The sequence below is a fragment of the Miniopterus schreibersii genome (assembly GCF_964146895.1).
Source record: "Miniopterus schreibersii genome assembly, chromosome: 6".
Lineage (NCBI taxonomy): Eukaryota > Metazoa > Chordata > Mammalia > Chiroptera > Miniopteridae > Miniopterus > Miniopterus schreibersii.
The window spans coordinates 38,613,819-38,628,445 of NC_138107.1; the positions used below are offsets into that span (position 1 = coordinate 38,613,819).

General features: G+C 31.7%; 1 protein-coding gene across 4 annotated transcripts in view; it reads left to right on the forward strand.

Moving 5' to 3' along the window:
* The window catches only part of DOP1A (DOP1 leucine zipper like protein A), an 86,190-nt gene that overhangs the window by 21,474 nt on the left and 50,089 nt on the right, over nt 1–14,627 (forward strand). For 3 of the 4 annotated variants that reach the window (XM_081141018.1, XM_081141020.1, XM_081141017.1), the window contains 6 exons: nt 3,860–3,958; nt 9,116–9,215; nt 9,976–10,085; nt 11,024–11,132; nt 12,492–12,612; nt 13,874–13,993. In XM_081141018.1, coding sequence (XP_080997144.1) covers nt 3,860–3,958; nt 9,116–9,215; nt 9,976–10,085; nt 11,024–11,132; nt 12,492–12,612; nt 13,874–13,993 — 659 coding nt within the window. The remainder of the gene's footprint in view (nt 1–3,859; nt 3,959–9,115; nt 9,216–9,975; nt 10,086–11,023; nt 11,133–12,491; nt 12,613–13,873; nt 13,994–14,627) is intronic. The other variant, XM_081141019.1, reaches the window with a different exon arrangement.

Below are 14,627 nucleotides of genomic sequence, written 5' to 3' on the forward strand. Positions count from 1 at the left end.
GAGCTAGCACACTATTTTGGACAGAGATTGAAAATTGTGCTGCGAACAAAGTTCCTATTTTCATCAAGCTTATATTTTTCATCAGGGAAACTTAAAGGCCAGAATAATCAGTAATTATTGTTTTTAAAATCTTCAAATTTTTTTCATGGAAAGAAAATTGTTATTTATGTGTTATCTTTATTATCTGTTATTCAAGCAAATAAATGGCCTTTATGTCATCTTGCTAACTGATCAAACCACTGTTAACATAGCCATATTATATTATATTATATTATATTATATTATATTATATTATATTATATTATATTATATTATATTATATTATATTATATTATTATATTATATTATATTAATTATAATATTATTCTGAAGTGAACCTACTCTTTGATCAGTTTTCTTTATAGGAAAGACAGATTTTGGACAAAGTGATACCATATTCTGTGTGGGACTTGTGTAAGAGGATGTAGTACTAAAAGACAGGAAAAGATAGTGGAAAAAATCATGCTGATTGTTTGCTTATACTTTAAAAAAAAAAATTGAAGATTAAGAACAGAAGGAAACCATTTATCTCTAGAGTGCTGTACTCTTAAGATATTCAAGGAATAAAAGACAAAGAAACCCTCAAGCGTACTTTTGAAAGTTTAAAAAAACATTTTGATTAATCACCTAGTACTTTTCCCTCATATGATTATGAAATGACAGATTTTTGTGCACATTTTTGGTTTTATTTATTAAAGTATAATTAACATACACTGAACATACCCTGTCTTACATGTACAGTTTTATGAATTTTGACAGACGCACAGTCATGTAACCAATACTATAATTAAGAACATTTATATCACCCCAAAATATTCTTTTTTGTCCCTTTGTATTCACTCCCCTTCTCTTACACATCCAGGCTTTTGCAAACACTGGTCTTTTTTCTGTTTCCATAGTTGTGCTTTTTCTAGAATGTTATATAAATAGAATCATAGTGTATTAGCCATTAACTTGTTTCCTTAACTTGATATAACAAATTTGAGATTCATCCATGTTTTTGCATATGTGCATAGTTTGTTCCTTTATCTTGCTGTATAGCATGGTATGAATGAACCACAGTTTGTTTGTTTATTCACTGATTAATAGATGATTAAATTGTTTCCAGTTTGGGGTAATTATGAAAAAGGTACTATAAACATTTGCTTAGAGTTGTATGTGTAGATATATGTTTTTATTTCTTGGGAAAATACCTAGGAATGGAATTTCTGGTTTACATAGTATTTTTAACTTTTTTAAAAATAACAGCTTTATTGATATATAATTCACATACCATAAAATTTACCATTTTAAGTTGTGCATTTCATTGGGTTTTAATATATTCACAAAGCTGCAACTGTTGTCACTGTCTAATTTCAGAGCATTTTCAGCACCCCATGCCCATTAATCACACCACACCCCTTCACTCCTGCCCCTGGGAACCACTTACCTATTTTCTGTTTCTATAAATTTGCCTGTTCTGTACATTTTATATAAATGGATTTATACAATATATAATATTTTATGAATAGCTTCTTTCACTTACCATAATATTTTCAAATTCATTCATGTTGAAGCATGTATGAGCACATGCTTTTACTCCTTTTTATGGCTGAATAATATTCCATTATATGAATATATCACATTTTGTTTATCCATTCATCAGTTGATGGACTTCTGAGTTATGTCTACTTTTGGGCTGCTAAGAATGATGCTCTGTGAACATTCATGTATAAGTTTTTCTGCATATGTTTTCATTTCTTTTGAGTATATACTTAGTGGAATTGCTGGGTCATATGGTAACTCTATGTTTAACATTTTGAGGAACTGGCAAACTATTTTCCAAAGTGACTGTACCAATTTACATTTCCATCAGCAATATATAAGTGTTCTCCATATCCTTGTGAACATTTCTTATTTTCTGTCTTTTTATTATGGCCATCCTATGGATGTGAAGTGCTAGCTCATTGTGGTTTTGATTTGCATTTCCCTAATTACTAATAATGTTGAGTGTATTTTCTTGTGGTTTGGGCCATTTTTATATTTTCTTTGGAGAAATGTCTATTCGTAGTTTTTGCTCATTATTTAAATTGGATTATTTCTCTTTTTGCTGCTGAGTTGTGGGAGTTCTTTATATAATTTGGGTAGTAACCCTTTTATATATATGATTTGAAAATATTTTCCCCCATTCTGTGGATTATCTTGTTGGTTTCTTTCATTCTTTTTTAATCCCCAACCAAGGATATATGTTTTTGGTTTTTTTAATTGATTTTTAAAGAGAGGAAGAGAGAGAGAAACATCAACGTGAGACAGAAACATCAGATCTGTTACCTCCTGTATGCACCCCATACCAGGGATCAAACACATAGCCTGGGTGTGTGCCCTGACTGGGAATCAAACCCACCACCTTTCAGGGTACTGGATGATGTTTCAACCCACTGAGCCACACTGGCCAGCACGTCAGTTTCTTTTTTGTGTCCTTTTTTTTTTTTTTTTTTTTTTTTTTTAATTTTCAAGATACTTTATTGTTAAAACAGGTCACAACACTAAGCCTCTAGCCTGTTCTGCCAACATACAAGCTACAAATGCTTGCTCGGCAGCTGAGGGGTCAGTTTCTTGATTGTGTCCTTCAAAGCACAAAACTTTTAATTTTGATCAAGTCCAATTTATGTTTTTTCTTTTACCATTGTTCTTTTGGTGTTAGATAATATCTAAGAAATTGTGTCTAATCCAGGGTCACAGGATTTACTCCTACCTTTTCTTGTAATGTATACTTAAGTTTATGAGAAATTGCCAAATTATTTTCTAAAATGGCTATACCATTTTTATGTACATCTTTAGATGTATTGTTTTTCACATTTCCTTTCAATGATATGATAGAAGTTTTAAACAAGTCATTTAAAAAAAAATTTTAAACGCAAATTCTATAGTTGGAAAAACATTTGCAGCTTGTCACAGTGAAAGAACTAATCTCCCTACTATTCAGAGAGGTACTATAAATACATATAGTGGGAAAATGCATTTGAACAGATAATTTACCTAAGAAATAAAAATAATTCAAACATATGAAAAGGTGCTCAACATTATTTATAAGAGAAATAAAAATTTAAATATACCAAGATACCTGTTTCCATATATCAGATTGGCAAAAATTAAAAATGTATGGGTAAACGTGGAAAAACAGAAACTGGTGGGAACATGAATAATATAGCCTTAATAGGAAGCATCACACTATTTAAATTGCAGCTGTGTATACCCTAAGACCTGGCAATTCTACTTTGAGGGAGTTATCCTACAGATGTATTTGATATTACATAAGTATATTGCAGCATTATTTACAATAATAAGTGTTTGCATACAGTATAAATGTCTATTATTAGGAGCCTAGTTAAGTAAATTATAGTTTATCTATGAAATAAAGTACTTCTGTGGCCATAAAAAATGATAAAGCATTTTATGTACTGATAAGGAATGATTGCCAAAATATATTTTTAAATGAAAAAGGAAGAGTTTTAGATATATGCCTCTGTGGTTTTGTTTATTTATACTTGCAGAAAACATTCACTAGTAATGATGGTTGCTTGCAAAAAGGAAATTGAGTGGTTGGAGTACTCAGATGGCAGAGCACCTGTTTGCTGTATATTTTTTTGTGCTCCTTAATTTTTGAAACATCATAATATATTTACCTATTCAAAGTAATGTACATATGTTTAATTAATGATAAGATGCGCAGGAGCATATTTCTATTTATGGGAGAAAATGAAGAGTTGTTAACATTTTCATGGTAAATATTTCCAAGTATAATATTAGATAATAGATATTAAAGGCTCTTTTATTTTAGGTAGAAGCAGTAAGTACTTCAGTGCAGGACTCAAGTGTACTTGTACAGAGAAGCACGCTGGACCTCATACTCTTCTGTTTTCCATTCCACATGAGTCAGGTAAAAACATTAATGCTGATATTAATATAAGGCATTTTTTATAAAATCAGAGATTTATGATGTGTAGTTTTTTAAGTTGGATTATTTTGTTTTATAAACTAGTAAGTACATGGAAAGCAAGTTCCTTTTTAAGGAGTGAAACTTGTGAAAATTATAAAGAAAAAAGGTTTATTAATTTGGATAAGAATATGTTAATTGAAATGTATTATTTCGTACCTTTAAAAAACAGTTCTAAACTATAATAAGCAGGAAGTACTCATTGCTAGTTATGAATGAGCCAGGACTCTGAACCCAGACCTTCTACCCAGGTGTTATCTCTGTCCTGATGTTATTTTTTCTTGGTTTGGTGACTTTAAGATTGTCAGACCTTTGGCAAATAATGAGTCACAGTGATATCTTCTAGTGCTTTTATTACAAATGGGAGCAACTAACTTAACAAATCATGACTGAAGCATTTCATTGCTGGAACTTAATTTAATCAGTATCCTCATTTTTAAAGAAGTCATCTAAATTCTTTTGAGTTCTAAACCTTAACGAGGAATGATTTAGAACACCAGTATGTAAGCATTCATAAAGGTGAACTACATGTCTAACAAAAGTAATGAGAATTTCTACCTTGGAAATGTAAGTTTATTTCTTAAAAGTCATTAGCAGAAAAGGCTATTATTTGAGGTTTTTGTAAGAACTATGGTTAGTAAATAACTAGTGAATTTCATTATGATCAACCATGCTCAACTTTATTACTTTATTCATTTTGAAATTGAATTATCAATAATAGAAGAATTTTATACTTCATTGCCTGTACTGTCCTTAATTGGGACGTAAATCACCCCCAGTTTCTATTTGGAGTCTTTCGATCCTTAAACCAGTGGCCTTTATTCCACTCTGGCTTTTCACAGGAACACTCACCGGAACATCTCAATGTTGTTTAAATTAGTAGTATAGGGCTGGGCAAACAGCCCACAAAATAAGAATAATTTTAACTTTTTTAAAGGCTCATAAAAGAAAATAAAGAAGAATATGCCAAAGAAATATATGTGGCTCAAAAGCCTAAAATATTATATGGCCCTTAATTAAAAAGTTTTATTGACCTTTACTCTTTTTTTTTTTTTTTTTAATCTTAGTTGTTGAAAATATTATAGATGTCCCCTTTTTTCCCCATTGACCCCTTCCACCCTGCACCCACTCCCCGCCCCAGGCCTTCACCACACTATTGTCTGTGTCCGTAAGTTATGCATATATGCATATAAATTCTTTGGTTAATCTCTCCCCACCCCCCCCCACCCCACAGTATGGGATGACATATTTGCCAAGGATGCATCTGATAAGGGGCTAATTTCCAAAGTGTACAAAGAACTCATACAACTCAACAAGACAAACATTCCAATTAAAAAAATGGTCAAAGGACCTGAATAGACACTTCTCCAAAGAGGACATACACATGGCCAAGAGACAAGAAAAAATGCTCAATTTTGCTAATCATCAGAGAGAGGCAAATTAAAACCACAGTGACCTTTACTCTTAAACTTTCCCATTGCTTTCTTCCCTTGCAAACATTCAATATTTTTAGTCCTTCAGTGTACTGTGATAGGTGACTCAACAAGATCTGAAGAATTAAATCTCTATAGACTTGAATTGAGAAGAATTTATTTGTAATCTCACCAACTGCTGTTTCTCAATCTTCTTTCAGCTTGAGCTTTCTTCAGTCCTTTCTTACTCCACCGCCTCTGTATCCCCACCAACCAAGATTTTCTCAAGCCTTATCTTCTATAATTTGTATTATGAAAACAATAGCTGTGTTGAATGTTTTTTAAAACTAATGCCCTACCCAGACCCAATTCTAACATTCTTTCTTCCATTACCGTATCAAATCATTATATTACCTGAGAATATGGATCTAGACAAAGTCATCTTTGTTCCCCGCTTTCCCTCTTTCTATGTCTTGCATATAATAGACACTTAGAAGTATTCATTGTAATTGTAACTTAAGAGCCTTCATTACCTTATCCCTTATCCCAAAAGAGTGATTGCTGTTAGGAGCTTCAGCAGTTGAGGAGTCGTTATTTCATGGAATGTGTTGACCCTAGTCTCTTGGTACTAACACCTTTGATTGAGATTGTTAGAATTTTTTTCATATCAGAAATATGTCAGTAGTAACCAAGAAATGACTTTTTACTTTTTTAAGAGCAGTAAGATTGGAAGACTGTACTTTTAAAAATTTTGACACAGTATTTATAATCTACATATCTGATATTGAAAAGATAAATCAGCAATTCTAAAATGCTTTGGTTTCAGGACCCCATTACACTGTTTAAAAATATTAAGGATTCTAAAATATCTTTTGCTTTTGTAGGTTAGATGTATCTATATCATATCAGAAAAACTGACAATTTTTAAAATATTTACTAATTCATTTAAAAGTAAGAATAACAAAGTTATCACATTAGTATAAACCATATTTTATGAAAATAACTTTTTCCCAAACAGTAAAAGTAGTGAGTAGAGTAGCAATGCTTTATATTTTTGTAAATATTTTTAATGGCTGGCCTAATACTAGAAAGCAGATTGCTTATATCCACTTCTGAATTTAATCTGTTGTGATTTTTTTTCTTTTGATTGAAGTATATGGAGAAAATCTGATCTCATACTGATGCATAAGTTGGAAAAAGGAGTAGCATTTCAATAGTAAAATAGCAGTCTTCTTTGATACTACACCAAAACTTGACAAGCTATAGTTTTAAAAAATTAGTTGTAGCCCGGCCAGGCATGGCTCAGCGGTTGAGTGTCGACCTAGGATCCAGGCGATGGGGTTAGATTCCTGTTCAGGACACATGCCCGGGTTGCAGGCTCAATCAATGACTTTCTCATCATTGGTGTTTCTATCTCTCTCTCTCCCTCTTCTTTCCTCTCCCTGAAATCAATAAAGACGTATTTTTTTAAAAAAAGAAAAAATTAGTTGTAATATGGAATCTACCAATATCAATGAACTTTTTAATATTCTGTTTCATTAAAATCCACTGTTTTGTCTTGCACTTTGAACATATCTATTACCCATACATTCTTTTGTAGCATTATGATTGGTTATGTGGAAAATGTTGGTTTACTGAATTATGCAGATCTTCCAAATGTTAACACATTTCATTATACAATAACAAACTCATATTTATAACTGTTACTACTGATCTCATCAGTAAAGTCCTTTAGGTATTGGGAAGCTTTCAAGCCAATTCACTTCAACACAATGCAATTTCAAGCCAAATACAAATTTTTCAAAAATTTTACTTTTCTCTTGGAAGCTTATATTTTATTTGTAATAATGAATATTAATGTTTTTCTTGAAGTGACAGGCTCACTTTATTTATTTTTGAGAAAATGTCTACCAAGTATCCAAGCATGATAATCATAGTTTGTGTCAATCATTCTTTCAGGTAAAAGTATTTGGTGGGGGAAAAAGCTGGTAGGCCACTTCAAAATTCATACAAATGCATTTCCTTGAGACATCTATCATACTTCAGTATACACAGAAGTGCTTTATGTGTCTTCCCATTTTATTACACAGAATATTAAAAGATATACTACTAAAAGGGTCAGTATTTAATAAAATAAATTTTCACTGTGTCATCAACATTCTTAAATGAAACACTGTTTTGGTTTGTTTTTTTATTTTACTGCAAGTACAGGGCAGTAAAAAAAATAAAAATACAATGACTACAAGTACAGTGGATGCTGCTGCTGTACTGCTTCTGTTCTTGCTAAGATGCCAACAGTTTTACCCATTATCACATGATCAGAGCAAATATCAACATAGCAAAAAAGGCAAATAACATCTCTCTATTGTTATGAATGTAATTTTACCCTGTGGACCTCCTGAAAGGGTCTGAGAGATTCTCTTTGAATCCAGGAGCCAGACTTTGAGAATTTCTTAGATTAATGAAAGACATTTGTGTTTAGATGAGTGCCTATAATTTGTCAGCTGTTGATCTGTGTTCTGTAACATCTCAATTACTTCTCTAAGATTCCTTTAAAAGAAATAAGCTGGGTGAATCCCTTCCTAATATCGTCAAGAAGCATGGTGTAGTAAAATTTTTACCAGCTTGATTAACAGGAAGTCACTTCTTTATCCAGCTGGGCACTAACCAGGCTTTTGAATTTCGCTAAGTACTTAGGCCCTGTGAAGCTCTGGTCTTTTATTCTAGAGTAGTTGTTAAGTAGTTGATTTCTATGTTACTTTCTCATGCTCAGACTCCAAGATTCTGTTCTAAAGTGATTTTCTAGTAATATTTTTTAAATTAACAGCAATTTAATTAGCTGGCTTTCTTTTATCTTTTAACTTCATATCTTTTATCTAAAACCGTATCTCCTTTAGTAAATAATTTTTAAACATCTTAAGGACTGTTAGGAAAGAAGTAAAGAAAAAAATGAATTATTTCTCTTTAAAAGATCTGGAGTAAGATAAAAAAATATTAAGATTTTATGCCCAGCCGGGCGTGGCTCAGAGGTTGTGCATCGACCTAGGATCCAGGAGATTGGGGTTCGATTTCCGGTCAGGGCACATGCCCGGGTTGCGGGCTAGGCAGCCAATCAATGACTCTCATCATTGATGTTTCTACCTCTCTTTCTCCCTCTCCTTTCCTCTCTCTGAAATCAGTAAAGATATGTTTAAAAAAATTTTAAAAAATAAAAATAAAAAATAAGATTTTAAAGCGAGGTGATGGGTATAAAAGTATTCATCATGTTGTTTCTGTGTTTTTTCTATATGTTTGAAATACAATGAGATAAAATCTTAAAAAGAACAAGCAATGAAAGGCTTCATTTGACTCTATGAATGTAAAAGACTAAAGGCATATGACTTTTTTTAGTGTCTGTCCCACAGTGCTCTGTTTTCTCTGTTTTGTGTCAGATTTTGCTAATATTGATTAGGAAAAAAAACTTTAAACCGGAGGTTAAAATAATTTATAGTTTCAGCTGTGCAGCTAAGTAGCTGTGTTATCTAACTTTTCTTATTTTTTTCTAATCTGTATAACAGGAGTAATAATTCCTGTGTATGAAAGTACATAAGCCCGAAAGTTCTCAATGTATTGTAAGATGTTTGTTTTTAAATAGAAAAAATAATGTTTTGTATGTGATTAAATACAACCATATTCCTGACTTTTTCAGGCCACTCGACCAGATATGATCAGGATCTTGTCAGCAGCCCTTCACGTAGTACTAAGGAGAGATATGTCCCTGAACCGAAGACTTTATGCATGGCTTCTAGGTAGGTGTTTGATGTGTGTAGTTTTAGCTGAGAAAAGATGGAGGAAAGTTTGCTACACATAAGTATTATCAAGTTGTATTTATGTCCTAAATGAAGAAACTAAAAGTTTGCTTAAATGGACAATAAAAATATAAACACTATTGTGTATTGTATGAAGAAATTTCAAAAGCTTCTTAGTGGAAGAGGCTACTTGAATCCATAGGTCAGTTCTCTTTGACAAGATATTTTTGCCCTTATAAACTGAGGTGGTTATGCTATAAGTATGTAGACAAAGAAGAATAAATAATCAAAATAAAGACATAATTCCTAAAATTTTGAAGTAATGAAAGGAATCAGGACTGGTACTACTGTCCCACGCATGGTACGAGTCTCTCACTCCAGCAGTAGAGCATCGCGCACACTTTGTTCTTCATACTTTTCTTCAGTGTTTGGCCTGTCTTCACAACTCCTTACCATCTGGAGTGAGAGGACACAATATCGCTTAATTTGGATTTTCTGACTCTTCAGTTATTTCACTGTTGGTAAGATTTAGGTAAAGAAAAAAACAGGATAATTTGAAAGCATTCTATGATACTCACTTCTGTATTGAATTCATTTCCCTTTATTAAACTATCTAAAATGATCTCTCTTGCTTACATTGATTGGGCTACTAATCGGTAAGTGTTTAGTGCTGTTTTTGAGATACTTGCTGTTTTAGTGTTAGTGAACATCAGTTTTGAGAATTTCACTTTAATTTATTTTGCAATTTATTTTCATGGAGGTTTTGATAACAACGGTGCTATCATAGGACCCAGAAGCACAAGACACAGTAATCCTGAAGAACATGCCACTTATTATTTTACTACCTTTTCAAAAGAATTGTTGGTTCAGGTAACGAATGTTTTCACTTTAGTTTTTGTTTAATCTCTGACCACTAGAGTTACTCAAGGTTCTGACTTAATTGAATTAATTCATAATTGAAAAGGTGGACACAAAGACTCACAAACTTCCTAAGTGATTATAATAAACAAATGACTATAATAAAATGAATAAGAAATTATAAGATTGACTTACTTCTTTGTAAGTCCAGAGATTTTATTTTTTTAGTTTTCATGACTTTATTAAAACAGTTTTAGCTTCTCACCTGTCTGCCCTATAAAAATTGGAGCCTTTCCAATAATGGGGCAGGACCTGTGTTATTTCCTCTGAAGCCCCAGGGAAATTTGGGTTGCAACAGAAATCTAAATGTTTCATAAAATTACTGTTGTAATGGGTATGTTAAAATGAACCATAGGCTTATTTTATCCTATTTTTACTTCAGTTATATTCAGAATATCTCAAAATAAACTAAGAAAATACATAGTATCTGAAGCATTTTAAAATGAAGGTTATAAGAATATAGGTGGTTTTGTGTCACCAATAGGAAAATAATCGTACACTAGCAGACACTACCATATGATGTGGCAGAGTTTGGTGCATGTTGATCTTAAATAGAAATATTTTTATCTTTTGGGCAAACAATCAAATAATTCATGAATTTATTTTTCTAGATTTTTCTTTAATATTCACTTTTTCTAGAAAAAAAATATAAGCACTTTTTTCTTCTCAAGAAAAATGAATGTAACATTTTTTCCCCCCTGGTGGAAGGAAAAAGCCAACTTCAGTGAAAAGCTTCAGAAAAGCAATGAGGGATATAAATCTCCTTTATGTATGGTGGTTTATCTTAAAAAATACGTATACTTTTAAAAATATTTAAAAATATTTTTCTTTAGAAAAAAATATTTGAATATGTTTACTTAAATGACTAATGTACTTTTTCTTTTCTGTAGGCAATGGTGGGGATATTACACATGAATGGATTTGGAGAAGAGAGCACTTTAACGCAGGATCTAAAACCTTTTCGTATTTTAATCAGTTTACTAGACAAACCTGAGCTAGGTAATATATACTTATTTAAAATAAAAATAAGGCAAAGTTATTATTTAGAAATAGTGCTATATTTTGAGGTAGCCCTTAAATACACATTCTTAACAATTTCTTACCTAACATTCATTCTGATATGTTATCGTATATCTATGTGTAGTGGAGAAGTCATTTTAAAGATGCTCTCTAAACTTTTCTTAATCCTGATTAAGTGACTGAAATTGAAACATTTATGATATGTCACAATGGTCCTATAGTTCACAGAATTCAAGGACTTGAGCAAAAATATTTGGGTTGTATCCCTCAACTTTCTTGTGCACACCCCTTTGTCTTGTGTATTTTCCCTTTCTTTATTGTATATTTCTTATAGAATTAAGTCTGTTTGGAAGTTAATTATGGCACCTAGGACAAAAATTAAGAAAATACATAAATATTAGCACAGAAGAAATGAAATAATATAGTATGTAATTTCTTAAAATAAAAACAAAAACTTTTAAATATAAAAATAACTGCAGTTGTATCAGTGCCTTTGATGGTTTATTATAGCTATTATTTGCTAATAGATTGAAACTCAGGAATTCTTTAAAGGAGATCGCTGTCGGTTATAGTGATAAAGGTTAGCCCTGTGCATTTTTATATTACTTAAATAATTCAAGATAGTAATATTAGTATCATTTACTGAATAGTCATTATATCTGGGAGTTATGCTACCCACCTTACAAATATTTTTCATAACCCTTACAATAGTCATGTAAGTTTGGTATTATTATCCTCATTCTAGATGAGGAAACTCGAAGTTAAATAACTTGTCTAAAATAACAGCTATTAATTGACAAAGCCAATTTCCTTGATTCTGTAATTTCTGTTATGTCAGCCTATAGTTAAACATTTGTTTAGTTATTTTACTATTTTACTGTTAGCTTATCAAAATGTGAAGTTTAGTTTAGCTTCTGAAAAAAATTATTGTAAAAAAATTCTTGTTTTAAGATTGACAGGTGTCAGAGGGGAGGGGGTTAGGGGCTGAGTGAGATGGGTGAAGTTTTTAGCAAAGAAATAACAAAGAACTCATGGACACAGACAACAATATGGTCATTGCCAGAGGGAAGAGAAAGGAGGAGGGCAGTGGTAGAAGAGAGTAAACGGGATAAGTGGTAATGGAAGGAGACTTGACTTTGGCTGGTAAACAATACAATATACAGGTGATGTATTATAGAATTGTATACCTGATACCTATATAACTTTATTAACCAATGTCACCCCAATAAATTCAATAAAAAATACTTGTTTTAAGGCATTCTTTAATTTGGCCAGGTTTTTGATAATCGTGATTTGCCAGTGCTAATTAATTCTCTTTAATGCGTATATTAATTTTAGGACCTGTAATTCTAGAAGATGTCCTAATTGAAGTATTTAGAACTTTATATTCTCAATGCAAAGCAGAATTGGATCTTCAGATGGAACCACCCTTCAGCAAGGATCATGCTCAGTTAAGCAGGTGGATTACCAAAAAAACTAAGCATGACATGACTTGAACACAGAATTAAGTGAATCAGAGGGCACCAGGTGTACTTTGAAGAGTTTTTTTTTTCAAGTTATGGTTATTTCTTCTTTCAGGTGTATATATTTAAATACATTTTTAAGTGCCCAGGATAATTCATATGAAATTAGCATATCCTGTTCTCCTAGTCCATAATAGATAGATGTTGACAAAGTCTTACTTTTTTATTTCTTCTCTACTTTAAGCAGCCTACCACTTTTCCAGTCTCTTTTATTATAATATGACAAAGGTTCTAAGACTGCAATTTCTTTTACATAATGTTCATTTCATTATTTTATCCGTGGTTAGACTGGAGATAACTGGGACTTTTCCTAAAACATACTTTTATATATTAAAATATTTTAAGGCAGTTTTTTATTTCTAATAAATATGATACCTTGTAATTTTTGTTGGAGAAGTTAATATTGACTGAAGTGGTACACTCTTTCATTCTGTACTCTGTGTAATAATTTATATTGCCTTGTTGAGTATTTAATTAGTCTTTAATTCGAGGGTATGTGCTACAACTTGCTAGATGGATTGACAGTACCTCACTATATATAAAAATAATTGTTTTCATTGTAAGGAGGGTGGCAGGAGATGGTAGGTAGTTGGGTAATTAATGAGCTAAAGGATTCCCACTTGAAATAACAAAGTTATTTTCCCCCAATAGGACTTCAATAATAATGACTATATACAGTATTAGTTTTTCTGTTTTTGCTTTTTGCTGTTGTTGTTTTGCAAGCTAAGAATATTAGATTGAAACTCAACAAATAACCTTCAACTTAAGCAAATCTTGAACAGTTCAGGAAAGCAAAGTTATTTCAAAATCAAGGCTGTAAAAATCAAGTTACTACTCAGTTTATATATGTCAAGGGAAACAAAATAATTCCAAATTAAGAGTCAGGTACTCAAAATAGTTCAAAAACAATTTCCTGTTCTTTTGCTAGAAGTACAACTGCTTTTTTCTTATGTAAGTCTGATTTTTTATCTTGATCATGTAGTTGAGTTATGAAAACTCAAGTTTGGAAAAATAATTACACATCATGTAATAAGAGAGTGGCAGCAGATAAAAGTTATCTGATCCAGTTTTTTCACTAGCAGGCTTTCTGACAGCTGCCTAGGAATATGTACTGCCCTAACCACATTGTATTTAAGTTTAAATTGGAAAAATAAATGTTAATATTTATTAGTTTTTGTTTTTCTTTTGCTTTTCTAGTAAATTAAGAGAAAATAAGAAAACAGCAGAGCTGATTAAAACTGCCAACCTTCTCTTTAATTCCTTTGAGCCTTATTACATGTGGGATTATGTTGCACGATGGTTTGAAGAATGTTGTAGGTATGTGAAACCACTTCATTCATTTTAATAGCATTCAGAGCCAACCTTTGTTTGTTTGTGTTTTAAATTCTTCAATCTAATGAAAAGAATGTTCTTTATACATTCTACCACTGCTCTTGACAATTATTATATATTTAATAGCCATAATCTGGCTCTACCCTGTTACTCTAGAATATAGAATTATTGATCATATAATCTTAGAATTGAAAAGGAGTTTAGAGGTGAGTTATTCAATCACCAGCATACATGAAAGATTTTCCCTCTCCATTCTATACTAATCCAGTTTTTCTTTGTAGTAGAGAAAATAGCAAATTTGTGGCTGCTGCCTTAGAACACATTCCCAAAGTGATTCCCACTTGAATAACAAAAAATTCCTTGGTATCACACTTGTGTTCCTAAAGCCATAGAAACAGCCATATTATCACTGTTGAGTGATAACAGTCCTCCACCCCCTAGGACATAAAGCTTAAAAAGTGCTCTAGAAACCCAAGAATACTAGTGAATCTGAGTAGAATCTCTGTCTGGATTGTAGCCCAAATTCTCCCAGAACCAGATTAACCTTTCAAGCCTCAGGAGCATACACTCAAAAAGTAAGCATGCATGAACTTGGGATAAGAAGTCTTTTAAAACCAAA